The sequence below is a fragment of the Balearica regulorum genome, chromosome 2 (genome assembly GCF_011004875.1).
Source record: "Balearica regulorum gibbericeps isolate bBalReg1 chromosome 2, bBalReg1.pri, whole genome shotgun sequence".
Taxonomy (NCBI): Eukaryota; Metazoa; Chordata; class Aves; order Gruiformes; family Gruidae; genus Balearica; species Balearica regulorum.
In genome coordinates this window covers 101,880,175-101,893,662 of record NC_046185.1, presented here as the reverse complement: position 1 = coordinate 101,893,662, position 13,488 = coordinate 101,880,175, and the positions used below count along the sequence as shown (strand labels likewise).

Genomic DNA, 13,488 nt, shown 5'->3' with positions numbered 1-13,488 from the left:
TTATGTGTATTCTCTTCCAAATCCCTCCTTAATACGTGTCTTCATCCATCATACCTGCAAAGAACGAAAGAGTAGCTAGCTCAGGCTGCTGCTGTAGTGAGATCAGTACTGCCAAACCAAATGGTTATATTACTTTGTTTTCTGCTCATATCCGTGGCTATTTTTCTGTCCTACATTTAAACTATAAACAATCTGAAGTGGGTCTTCTCTTTTTGTCCTGTACTTAGAGTGCACCAAGGACATGAGCTGCTGATCTATGATTAAGGGTACTGACAACTACACAACGACAATAACAATACCATAGAAGAGAAGAAGACACTATGATTTCATTTCTAGCTAAACCTGGAACAATTTGTTAATGGAATTAGGAAGCTTCCTTTATGTAATTATCACTGAGTACGTCAGCCAAAGTCTAACTCACAGTGTATATCTTTCACTGTGATAATACAGTATTTTAGAACTACATGAAAGACACTATTTAGATAAGCTGGGCTGGAATTTATGACCCTCCATTTGCAACCAGCTCCAGAGCTCTAGTGTGCATTTCCAATTCAGGATGGGGAAGCAAAGAAGTCTTCATGTCTGAGTTCTTAAAAGCAAGGAGAGAGCTCAAGCAAAGAACATTTTCACACTTTTTTCCCCCAAAGCTGATCCAAGAGAACAAAACCAAAGATTTTTAAAATACTGAGGATTCCTCCTTTTTTTGAATGAGAGTGTAAAATCTTATTCTGTTCCATTACCCTGTTTTCTAGAAACAACATACATTTTTATTAATTAAAAAAAAAAACAACCAACAACCAACAACCTCAAACCAATCCAAAGGAAAACAGCATAACAAGATTTTCCAAATCACATTCAGTCTTAGGCAAAGTATGCAGGCAGACCAGGAATTAATCTGAAGATGCCTGTTTCTGACTCCCATTTTATCCACTGTACCACTCGTTTCCCTACGGCTAGAACTATGCAAGTTCTTTCATTAGAAAATAATCATGTTGTTGTCTTATTACAGAAAGAAATCGTTTTCTGGAACAATTGAATATTTACAGAAAATATGTGCCTCTCTGGAAATTAAGCCCTAAAGTTATATACAATTAGAGCACATAAGTACTTACATGTAAACAGCAGCTACGTCACATAACGTTAAATTTCTCTGCCTTTCTTGGTACCCTGAGTAAGCCTGAATCAATGGCATCCTAGGAGCAATACCTCAAATGCCACATTTCTGAATCATAGCAATCTGTAGCATAAATTCTGCCGAGTCTGAAGACATCAGAATTTGCTTTCATGGAAGTAAACCAATCCAGATCCAGGTGTTCAAATCTGGAGAAATGCCCAGATCCCCCTTTGAACTGCCATTCCCTTTGCCGCTCACCGGGTCCCAGACCGTCCTGCGTAACCCGCTGCCATCAGTACACCAGTCACTTTATGTCCGGTCAATGTACCCTCACAAGCGACCGTCCCAGTGTGGCGGTAATTACAACTTCATCAGTTCCGGGGTCCTGGAAAGATTTGGATATTTGCTTCACTTTCTTGAGAGGGGCAGACCATGAGCTGCACGAAGGCGCGAACTTCAGGCAGGCTGCTGCAGCAAAAAGTCACTCGATTATGTTTTCTCTGACACATCAAGAATTTGCCCATTTGAAAGTGGTGGTTGGACTTTAACCTGAGTATACAGGTTTCGGTGAGCTGTGCTGAGATCATGCAGTCAGATCTTGTCTGGTTTCATAGCAATCCCATTTGTTCAAAACAGTCAACCTGAGCAACAGCCTTTTAAATTATTCAGTTAGATACCAGCTGTTTTCATTTAGCTTTCAGAAACACAGTCACAGTTTGTACCCAGCTTGGTGCTATTTTTGAGGCAGACAATGTGCAGAGATACCCTCATCTAAGAGCCTTGGACTAAGCTCAGGATGATAATGTGGCATGGGTACATCTCGGATACATCTTAAATTAGATTTCTTTTCATTCTACTGCCTCGCATTAGGCAACGTGCCTTTTGCAAGGGAAGGAGACGAATGCTGAAACAGAAGAAAAAGGGGGTCTGGGAAGCAGGAAAGACATCACGTTCTGGGTCCACTGAATGGGAATTTACATCTCTAATACAATATTAGCAAAACTCCTCTTGAAGAAGGTTAGGAAGACATTCGGGAAAAAGCAAGGTCAGAGAAAGGAATGTAAACTGGAGACTGGGGAGGGAAGCCCAGGGAGAAATCGAGTGAATTACTGAGACAGCAAAAGAGGGAAGATAAGAAAGACCAATGTTTTCCTTTTTTCTTCGAGGCCTACATTACAAGAGCACTGCCAACACAACAAAGCATAGCTTTGCCAGTATAACACACATTTTGTCTAGTATTTTACTGGCATAACGGTGCCAAACAGGACTCAAAGCTCATAGCTCCCCTGGCTGATGCCAGGTCTGAGTTTCTACTTCTGCCTAATTCCCATCATTTTGAAAGACCCATATGGGCCCCTTGCAACCGACCTGCCAGCCTTGCTCCCATTTCTGCAAGCCTTTTTCTTCCTCCTGTTCAGGCAAGCTAATGCTGTCTACAACAAGGATGGGAAACACAGGGGTGCATGAAGAGACTGGTCAGCATTTGTCAACTGTCAACAAATGGCATCATATGAGTTATGCCTAAATCATGTTCCAGGGGATTAAATTCTGTTGGTGGCCTATGAGTTGGTTACTACAAGTTCAGTAAATGCTACTCTTTGCCTTGAGATGCTTATCTACAATGCACAAAAGAGAGTAGTCACTGACTGGGTAAATATTGAGTGCTGAATAAGTCACTTTTACCTTTTGTGCCCCGGTATACCCATCTTGGAGACAATCACATTTATTTTTCCTTGTGTTGGTGGCAAAATTTCCTTGTGTTGGTGGCTGATGTTTAGAGCTCAGTCAAGGACCCTGGAGAGGAGAGGTTGAAATGGCAGGAGGCGGATAATAATTTTTGAACTCTGGCATATCAAGATGATCACAACATGTATAAACCCAGGAGGTCACATTGTAATACTTTGTTAATATCTTCAAAGCTTTTCAGAGACCTTTATGGAGTTATTCTACAGGAAAAATGAACCCTAATATTTACATTCAAAAACTAGATCCAACACACAGAATAAAGAGCCCTTGAGAGGTGGGTTAAGCTCTAGCCTGCTGTGTTTCCCATTTTTATCTGGAAGCAGATGTGGCAGAGGATGGTGAGGGAGCGGACCAGTCAGTGTGAAGGCTCTGCACTCGTATGGCTGCTACTGTGTCATGTATCATGGAAGTGTATGTCACGACAGCTAATGGGGAGGCTGGGGAGGCCTCTAGCCCAGTACTTTCCTCTCTGCTCGGACAGGCTGTATCTGACGGCAGTATAACACGGGAGTACAAACCTTGCAACCGTGTTTGGCATCCCTGGCTCCTGGGGATCCCTACTTTGGTGTTAGGAAAGAAAGAAAATACAATACGGTCTGTGCACACAGTCACACCACACACTGCTTCGCAAGGAAGGAAATGAAACGATACACAGGGGAGGCAGACCTGATTACTGAAAATTATATATGCACTCTTGAGGTGAACAGTCTTCATCTAATTTGCAGGTAAATTAATGATTTACAAAGAAGCATGGTCTATTAAAAATAAATTTTAGCAACAGACATATGCAGCCTATTATGGTGATTTTTCATTTAAATCGTCAATTCTTTTCTGTATCTCTGTGCACTATGAGATGAGCTGATGGAGAAACGGCAAAGAGCTATAAAAATGAGCGGCTTAGCAAAAGATGAAGGAGAGACAAAATTGTCACAGTATAAGAATGGACAAAATTATCTATAGCAAAGTTAAAATAGAAAATAGAAACTTCATCTTTTTCACTCGGCACACAAACGAATTCACTCAGCATTACAAGAAGGTGTTGCAGAGGCCACAAGCAGGGGGATGATAGAGGACAGAATAAATCAATGGAGCAGCATTCACGGTGACAATGACCATGTGTGGCTGTAAGATGTCTCTAAAACGCTGATTACCAGAGGCCTGCTGAAGGCACACCAGGGGAGGAACAATTCTTCTCAGCCTTGTTTGCACGACCATGGCTGCAGGTTCTAGGAGCAGGGCTGGGGCCTCTCACACCGGCTGGGGCAGAGGCCCCGGCAGCAGCAGCAGGGCAGCGGGAGGAAACAACAGCCACAGCAATCTCGGGTCGGAGATTTCAGCCTGCTGTGGAAATGCACCTCTTCATAGGCACCCGCCACTCTGGCCCACGTCCAAGACAGGATCCGGTGTTAGGCAAACCTACAGTCAGGCACCAGTTGCAATTCCTAAAATCTAGTTTTCTTTTAACGTAGATCTTCATTAAAAAAAACCTTTGCAATAAATTTGCTAGCACATTTGCTAAAAGGCTACTACTTTTCCTTCCAAAACAATTATATTAGAAATATGATCTATTAAAAAAAAAAAGTGCATTTGGTGATATACCCTTGCATGGCTTAGTTCTTGGGTACTTCCTCTAGTGAGAGACTTGCCTTGCTCCAGCAAAGAACATATGAATATTCTCCATTTATGTATATACGTGCATATGTAATGTTGTGTGAATATATATATTTTAGCCTGACTTCCACTTAGCTATCCAGAGGCAACAACTTGTGTCGCCAAAGAGTCCCCAGAGAAACAATCCGTTTGGCAACACTGGACTTAATTATAAATTGAGAACAAAAACAACGTACGCAGGAAACCATAAAACCCCTCAAGTTAACTGTAGCCAACGGCAAACAGAGCCGGAGCAGCAGCGGAGCCGGGCTCAGGCGGGGCTGCACTCCAAGCCTGTCGCCTGCAAGTGGCTGCAGTTTGACGTTGTCACGCGTGTCATCACCACCCCCCCCGGCCTTTTCCATACCAGATTTTGACCTGTGCTCAGTCCCAAGAACAAATTTATTGATAACCGGCACCGCCTGGGCACAGCAACGTGCTCCAGGCGGGAGGGTTTGGGCGCACAGCTCCAGCAAAGCGCCTGCCCAACCTGCCCCACGCACGGCCCGGGCGGGGATGCCCCGACACCCGGCTGGCCAGCCCCGAGGATGCGCCGAGGCCGCGGGCAGAGACGTGCGATTTGCAAACGGCCTTGGAAAGGAAAGGCGCTGTATAAGAGGCTAACCAGGAAACCTCCCAGGCAATGGGTGGCGTGGAGCTGCTGATGGGGGGATTTTTGCAAGGCAAATATAACACAGGAATTCGTGGGGGTAAGGCAGGGCAAACATTAACCTCCTGTGCCGGTGGCTTTGCGAAACAGCCGGTACAACGTCTCTTTTCCTTGGCTGCTCCTTTTTCATGGAAAAGAGTTTATGGCTCAAAACCAGCTGTAAATTAACGGCTAAGTGAAACCATTATGTCAGTGGGATGCTTTAATCGGTTTACAAAACACTGTTCGAGGTACAATGCATATTCGTAGGCAGGACGGGAACGCAGACGGGTACCCGGGAGGCCGAGGTCGAAACCCAAGGGGGTCACCGGCCTTGGCCCCGGCCGGGGCACTTCCCCCCCCCCCCCCCCCGGGACAGCCAGCGGGGAGGTGGGGGCAATGACCCCCCGGGCCCCGGCCCCGCGCATTCACACGGCTGATGGCGCTGATGGCCGGGCGTTTGCAAACGCTTTGCGTTAGAAAGACTTCATCAAAGGTACCTCGGAGAACCTATTTTGAATGCGGGGTGGGCGGTGCGGCCCTACTGCTGCCCGGGCCCAGTGGTCACTCGCTCCGGCAGCTCTCACCCAAAACGCCAGGGCAGAAAGGAAAAAAAAAAAAAAAAAATCTCGTAAAAGGGAAAATAACCTCAACCCGCGGTGCCAGGGCGAGCTGCCTCGGGAGGAGAGGCGCGGCCCGCTGGCTCCCGGCTCACGCACCGCCGGGACCTCGGGAGAAGCAAACCCCGCACCGGCGGCCCCGCCGTGCAGCTGCACAACACCGGCTCCTCCCGCCCCTCCACCTGGAGCCGGCCGCCCGACAGCACGAAGCCGCCCAGCCTGGGCCCCGCAGCCCCCACTCGAGACGGCGCTTCCCGGCGGCCGCAGCCACTCCCCAGCCGGGCCCCGGCCCCGGCCCGAGGGGGAGGCGGTTCGACGGCGGGGCCGTCCCTCCCCTGGCCCCTCCCGGCGGGGCCGGCCGTGGGGCGGTGGCTCCGCGCTGCCGCCGGGGCCGGGCCGGGGCTCCGCCGGGCTGCAGACACCGCTGCCGGACGGGCGAGACAAAACCCACCCGGAGGGCGCAGCAATGATGACAAGAGCAGCCCAGTGTTAGGGTTCAGTTCCAGCTGATTTTATTTCCTTCCCGAAGAAAAAAAACAAACAAACAAACAAAAAAGAGAGGTTATTTACAGAAGGTATATCAACAATCTGACAGGCAGTGAACTTGACATGGTTAGCTGGCATGATTTTTTTTTTTTCTTCTTTCCCAACGTTGCGTTGTGGGTGATCGTTAGACCAAAAAAAAAAAAAAAAATCTACACAGCATATTGCACAGGATGGATGACCAAAAAAATAACAAAAAGAACAAAAAAAGTTAAACCCTTAACGGAACCACCTCATTAGGCAGACGTCCTAGTGCCTGTCATGTTATATTAACATACATAAACACACAATCTTCTTTTTTGCTTATTATAATACAGACTTAAATGTACAAAGATGTTTTCACTTTCTTCATCTTAAACACAACAGCTATAAACCTGAATACATATGCTATCATCATGCCATAAGAGACTAAAACAATTATATTTAGCGACAAGTAGAAAAGATTAAATAGTCAAATACAAGAATGAAAAACGCAGTACATAGTGTCGCGAACTCAAACCGGCATTTAGATAGATCCAGTGGTTTAAACGGCACGTTTTTGCTTCTAAAAAAAGTGCAAACGATGTGGTTTACAAGTTAAAGGTACAGGATCCCTTCTGTGTAAATGCACCAGTTGCTTAACTTCATTCCGGGACAGGTTTCTCCCGCAAACGGTAGCATTCAGTGTATACGCCTTCCCCCCCGGCTGCCCCGGCCCCCTCCCCCAGCGAGGCGAGGGGCTGCAGAGCGGGCACTGGCGGTGGCGGCGAGGGATGCTGTCACTTTAAGATGCCTGCAGATTGGAGTGTAAACATGGACAAAATAGGGGCTGATTCGTGGGTGTGTGAGAGTGTGTGAGTGAGCGTGAGCGCGCACACGCGTGTGAGATACTAACCAGCGGCTCTGTTGTTAAAATCAGGAAATCCAAACAGCGATTTACACCGATTTACACCCCCTTTATATATTTTTTACAAAAATACACTGAGAAAATAATCAAACGTTTTCATCTCTCTTCTCTTTTTGTTTTTAAAAGTGTCAAAAGTCTACATTTAAATATAAAAAATTAAAAGTTAAAACTCTAGCCCTTCAGTGAAGGAGACATAAAAATGGTGCGGGTAACAACGAGAACTACCAAAAAAGGACAAGGAAATACAAGTCAAAAATGTTTGGCCAGTATAAATACGTCCACTTATAAAATGGCATCCGATTACATTTACAAGGAAAAAAAAAAAACAATACGAGGATGAGCATCGGTGAGAAAAAACAGTCTTTTCATTTACAGCTATAAGGAACAAACACATACATACTCTGAGAAAAAATTTGGTCCTGAATTTTCTTTTTTAAAGTCCAGCACAGATTTGAGTTGCGTTTGAATCCTTTAAAGAGTTAAGAATGAAAAAAAGCTGGTGATATTTTTGTAGGAATCAAACATAGCGCCATCTATCTGCTTTTATATTATCCTAACACTATTTTTTTTAAACTGTTCAACAGTCTTACAGAAATCTTAAAAAGATAGACAGGATAACATGCTATATTAAACCCCACCAGTGAAATAATCCAACACCATCACGATTCTGAGTAAGAAGAAAAAAACTACTTTTTTTTTTTGTATTTTCGGGTTTTTTTTGCAAAAGCCATCGCCCTCCGTTTCCTCTGTACCACATCATGACAGAAACGGTTCCCATTCCGTCTGTTTCAAAAGAAGTTTTCAGTGTTCTTGAAGTTTCGGCCTTATTTTTCTCTCCACATATGACATAAGGTGACTGAGAAAAGCGCTGCCGCCACCTCGTCTGTACGTGCAAATCCGTTTCAGTTTATTATTATCTTCCCCCCCACCGTACTTCCAAGACAGCTCTCAAGTGTAAGTCTGGCTCTTCTCCGCTTAACTAGGATCTCGGTCCAGCTCCCGGCTCCATCCGCCTCCTCCTCCTCCTCCTCCCATCATCGTCGCCTCCTCTCACCGCAGAAGAAACCGGGAGAGGATTTCTCCTCCGCCCCCCCCCCAAAGTGAACCTTGCAAAGGCTTGGGTGGATTTTTCTTTTTTTTTTTTTCTTTTTTTTCAGGCAGTTCTGATCGCTCTTTCACACGAAAGGGCGAATGCTCAAGACATCCAGTGTGCGCTCAGCACAATGCATCGCTCCCCCTCCTCTTTATTCGTATAAAGTGGGCAACAACAAAGAACCCAGAGGTGTGTGTGGTTCCCCCCCCCCTTCCTCTGTCTCTCTTTTCAGGAAATAAAAAGGAAAAGGAAAAAGACAGCGTTTCGCTCCCGCCAGTCTCTGAAAAAGCAAGGCCAGGCTCGTCTCCCGAAGGGGGTGTGTGCGGGTCCGTCTCCAGCCGGAGGAAGGGGACTGCCGGCCTTTCCGCAAGGAGAGGGCTATCCTGCTCCCGCCGCCGCTCTCCCCGAGCACAACAAGCAGTCTCGCCAGCCCCTTCCCAGAACAAAAAAAAAGAAACAAAAGCTCCCCGGCGGGGTGGGCGAGTCCTCCCGACAACGCGGGTCTGTGCCTCCTCCAGCAGGGCCCGGCTCTCGCCTCAGTAAGTGAAGACCAGGTTGGAAATGCTGGACTCCAGCCAGTCCCCCGAGATCATCTCACTTACCTCCGGCGTGCAGTAGTCCGGGAACTCAAAGTGCGAGCCCGAGCCGGGCTCGAAGTTAAAATCCAGGTCCCGGTCGAGCACCGAGGAGCTGAAGCTGCCCAGGGACATGCTCTCAAAGCCGGGGCTGGGGTTCAGGTCCAAGAGGTCGTCCTCAAACTCGTCGTCCGACGAAGAGGAGCCGGAGGAGGAAGAGGAGGAGGAGTGGGAGGACGCGGAGGAGGAATGCGCCGTCGAGGGGGCCGGGGAGGAGGCGCGCAGGCTGGTGTAGCTGCGGTGATCCGAGGGCGAGCCCGAACCGGAGCCGGAGGGCGAGGGGCAGGCGGCGCCGCCGCAGTCCCCGTCGGGCCGGCCCGCCCCGCCGCCCCCCTCTTCGTAGAGGCTCAAGGGGTCGCCGGCCTCCGCCGAGCTGCTCAGCGTGGGGCTGCCGGGCACGGCGCCGCCGGGGGAAGCGGAGGCGGCCGCCGCCTGCCCGCTGCCGAAGATATAGACCCGCTTCAGCTTCTTTTCGGCCAGCGGCTTGCCGGGGCCCGAGGGCGCGCCCGCCGCCCCCCGGGGCTTGTACAGCGCTTGGTGCTCGGGCGGCAGCAGCGCGGCCGGCGGCTCCCCGGGGAAGGGGGCGGCCTTGCCGCCCGCCGCCGCCTTGCCGTGGGGCTTGCCGCCCGCGCTCCCGCCGCCGCCGCCGCCCGCGGGGGAGGGCTTGGAGCCGCCGCCGCCCTTCTTCGGGGCGGGCTTGGCGGGGGCCGCGGGGCCGCCGGGGCCGCCACCCGCGCTGCCCCCGCCGGCGCCGCCCCCGCCGCCCTTGTCCGCCTTGTCGCCGGGTTTGGCGGAGCTGTTGCCCGACTTCACCTTCTTCCTGGGCCGGTACTTGTAGTCGGGGTAGTCCGCCATGTGCTTGAGGCGCAGCCGCTCCGCCTCCCGGATGAAGGGAATCTTGTCGCTGTCCTTGAGCAGCTTCCAGCGCTTGCCCAGGCGCTTGGAGATCTCGGCGTTGTGCATGTCGGGGGACTGCTCCATGATCTTCCGCCGCTCGATCTGCGACCACACCATGAAGGCGTTCATGGGCCGCTTGATGTGCCCGCTGGGCGTCTTGCACCAGCTCGGGTCGTCCGCCTTGCCCCCCGTGGAGGCGGTGGAGCCCGGCGTGGGGGAGGAGGCGATGCCCAGCTCGATGCCGGCCCCGGAGTCGGAGGTCTCGGCGGCCAGCAGCGCCTCCGTGTTCTCCGCCGTGTTGGTCTGCTGCACCATCGCGGCGGCGGCGGCGGGGGGCTCGCCGGGGCTCAGCGCCGCTCCGGCGCGGGGCAGGGCGCGCAACTTCTCACAGCGGCACCGGGGCGGCGCAGCCGGCCGCGCAGCCCCCCGCGGCCGCGCCCCCGCTCCCCGCACCACTTGTACTTCCACACCGGCGCCTCGTCCCCGGCGGCGCGGTCCTCTCCCCCTCGAGGCGGCGGCGGCAGCGGCGGTGCCGCCCGCGGTCAGAGTTTCTGCAAAAGCAGCTGCGCGAACCGCCCGTCCAAGTTTGCTTTTTTTCTTGGGATGTTTTGGGCTTTTTTTTTTTTTTTGGAGGGGGGGGGGTGTCGGTCTGCTTTTTTTTTTTCTCCTCACCACCTCGGGTCTCCCCCCTCCCCGAAGCAGCCGGTCCAGTTCACAAGTGCTTTCCGCCTGCCCCGGGCGTTTCAGGAGAGCAGCGAGTCCGCCGCCGAAAGTCTCTCAGCGCTGGGCACGGCCAGCGTGCACCGCCGCGGGGGAGGGGGGAGGCGGCGCGCCCCCAAAGCCCCGAAAACCCCGGCTCCAGGACTCGTGGCGGCGGGGTCGGCGGCCAGGAGTTTGTGCAGGTAGGATTTGGCAGTTGCGAGGTATTGAGGGAAAAGAAAACCCCTCAGGAAAAAAAAAAAAAAAAAAAAAAGAAAAAAAGGAAAAATAGTAATTGAAAAAAATCCCCGGAAAAAAAAAGAAAAGCGCTCGTGCATGAACGAGTGTGTACGTCCCCGGCAGGAAGAGCGACGAGCCGGGCTCCCAGCCCCGTCCTCGTCCTCCTCCGCCGCCGCGCCCCGTCCTCCGCTGCTGCTACTGCTACTGCTGCTCCTCCGCGCGCGCGGAGCCGAGCCGCGCCGCCCCCCGCCGACCCGCGCGCCCGCCCGCCGGGCGATGCCCCGCGCCCCCCGCACGCCGCGCTCCGCCGGCTGCAGCTGAGAGCGGACCCCGCGCCCGCCCCGCGCCGCTTTATCCTTTCGCAGCCCGCCCCGCGGCCAATCGGACGCTGTATCCAACGCCTCCGCGTGCCAAGCCCCGCCCTCCGGCCGACGATTGGCGGCCGCCGCGGCGCGGTAATAATCGCCGCGTGCAATGAGAAGCGCCCGCGCTGACCTCATTCCCGGCGGCGGGGCGAACTTTTTAAAAGGGGCAGGAGGGCAGCCCCGCGCGCCGCCCCGCGCCCTGCCGCGCACGTGCCCGCGCCCCCCACCCCCCCCCACCCCACTCCCCCGCTGCGCTCCTCCCTCCCCTCTGCCCTGCCAGGGAAAAATTAGGAAATCAGCAAAAATCATCATAATGCAAATAATGTAAAAAAAATTAAATAAATAAAAATGAGGGGCTGTGTGGAAATTAACCTGCCCGCCCCCGCGCGCGGTGCCTGCGGGAGGAGGCGCTAGGCCGCGCGGGGGCTCGCGGCGGAGGCGGTCGCGGTCGCGGGTGGGCGGCGAGCGGGGACACCTGCCCGCACAAAGGGCCCGGCGGGCGTCCCTGCTGCCGGCGCTGGGCGCTGCCAGGGAATGCCGGAGCGCCCCGCGCGCGGGCACCCACGCGCCCCACACGCCCACACGCAGAGTGTGTCGTCACCCCTCGAGAAGTGCCCGCGAAGCGCTGCCGTCACGCCCCCTCCGCCACGGAGTTCGAGCTGAACGGTGCCGGGGGTGGGACGGGAGACACGGCGGGCACCTCCCGCGGGGCGGCGAGCCTCATACAGGCGACGGCGTTAATTACTCGCTGCCACCCATCCAGCTCATCCCCCGGCGCGGTGGGAGGAAGAGGTGATGCCCTTGTCGCCTGTTTACCCTCCGCGCCCTCCCCTGCGCTTCGCCACCGCCCGCTCCCGCATGCCGCAGCCCCGCCGCGCCGCCCGACCCCGGGGGACTGCGGCTGGGGGTCGGCCCCGCTGTGGTGCTCGGCCGGCAGGTACCAGCCTCCCGGGGCGGAGGTGCGGCCGTGCCTCGCCCCCCCCCCCCCCCCCCCCCCGCCGAGCAGGTTCCCCCCCACGTTTTCGGGGCCCGTCCAGGGCGCGGGATGCGTTTCGGGGACTGCTGTCCCGCTCCCTCCACCCCGCCATGATCAATAGTGAAGCAAAACAGGGCAGTGGTGAAATGCGCTGTGAAACACCCCTTAAGGCCTTGCGACGTCAAAAAAAAACCCCAATACTGAGGTAAAGGGGGTGGTAAGGCCATGAAAAAATAGCAGCATTACTCCCCAGAGATTCCTCATGTCATTCATCAGGCCATGGACCAAAAAGGCTGTTAGACTAAATAGCTGTGAAAAATTTTGTTCCACACACCAGTAAAAAACACTTTTTAAATCAGAAAAAAAAAATGGTTGGAAACAGCTGAAATGTCTAGGAAAGAGGTCTGAAAATAAGTTACACATTTTTGCAAGAGAATTTATGGTAGGGTCCTTTAGCAGGGCTTCTAGCTGGTTTGGGAACAAGCTTTGAATGTTAAGATTCCACACTGGACTCAAACTATTACGCTGTCACGAAGTGCTGAGAAAAATCCTCAATTCCTAATACCTCCCTGGGTAGGTCACCTACATTACTGAGAATATTTACAAAGATACAACCTAAATTATTGCTCTGCTTGCAAAAAAATAACACCTTGTTTCCTCTTTCAGCCTCTGGTAAGCACTGGATGAAATACTGCTTTCTACTAGGCTGACGACATCCAGTGACATCAGTGGAGTTTCTCACCTTTACACTTTGGAAGTAAATCACGCCATGTTTCCCCCCGCCGCAACCCCAAAGCTAACATCAAATCTGTTCTACCATATAGCACCAAAATCTACAGAAACGGAGGCTTGCGGTGGTTTTGGTGTCAGGAGTAAGTACTGGGTTTATTTACACTCTTGCTATTCATGTGCAGCAGCCTGAAAAACTGGGACTGGGAGCACGGCAGCTTCTGGCTGCTCCACCTGTTAGCACAGTATCCGAAAGGATTTCAACCCCCAACTATCATATTTTACATGTAAATATCAATTTGTCTGAACTGCAAAGCAAGTAAAATATTCTCGTACTTCTAGACACAGGTTAAAGCAGAATAAATAAAAACTAAACTGATAGCCATAGAAAGAAGAAGCTGTTCAGTCAGTTGTGTTACAGTGTGCAAGGTCTTGACTGCCAAGAACAAAAATTATCTCCAGGTGAGTTAAGTGTTATCTTGATGAAAGCAGTCACGTTGATTTAATCTTGGTTCAAAAAATGTGCATGTGGGGTGGACAGAAGAGTATTATTTCCTGAATGAAAACTTTACAAAAGTGCAATTTAGAGCTGCTTAATAAAGCAATTGTAAGAATACGATGTGAAACTCTATAAAAGCAGTTTATT

The 13,488-nt window shown here is 51.9% G+C and overlaps 1 protein-coding gene across 1 annotated transcript; it reads right to left on the bottom strand.

The window, feature by feature from the left end:
- Positions 1 to 6,268: 6,268 nt before the first annotated feature.
- SOX4 (SRY-box transcription factor 4) lies at positions 6,269 to 11,086 on the bottom strand. The gene has a single exon (XM_075745169.1). The coding sequence runs from the start codon at positions 10,146 to 10,148 to the stop codon at positions 8,838 to 8,840; it is 1,311 nt and encodes a 436-aa protein (XP_075601284.1). The 5' UTR covers positions 10,149 to 11,086; the 3' UTR covers positions 6,269 to 8,837.
- Positions 11,087 to 13,488: the final 2,402 nt, after the last annotated feature.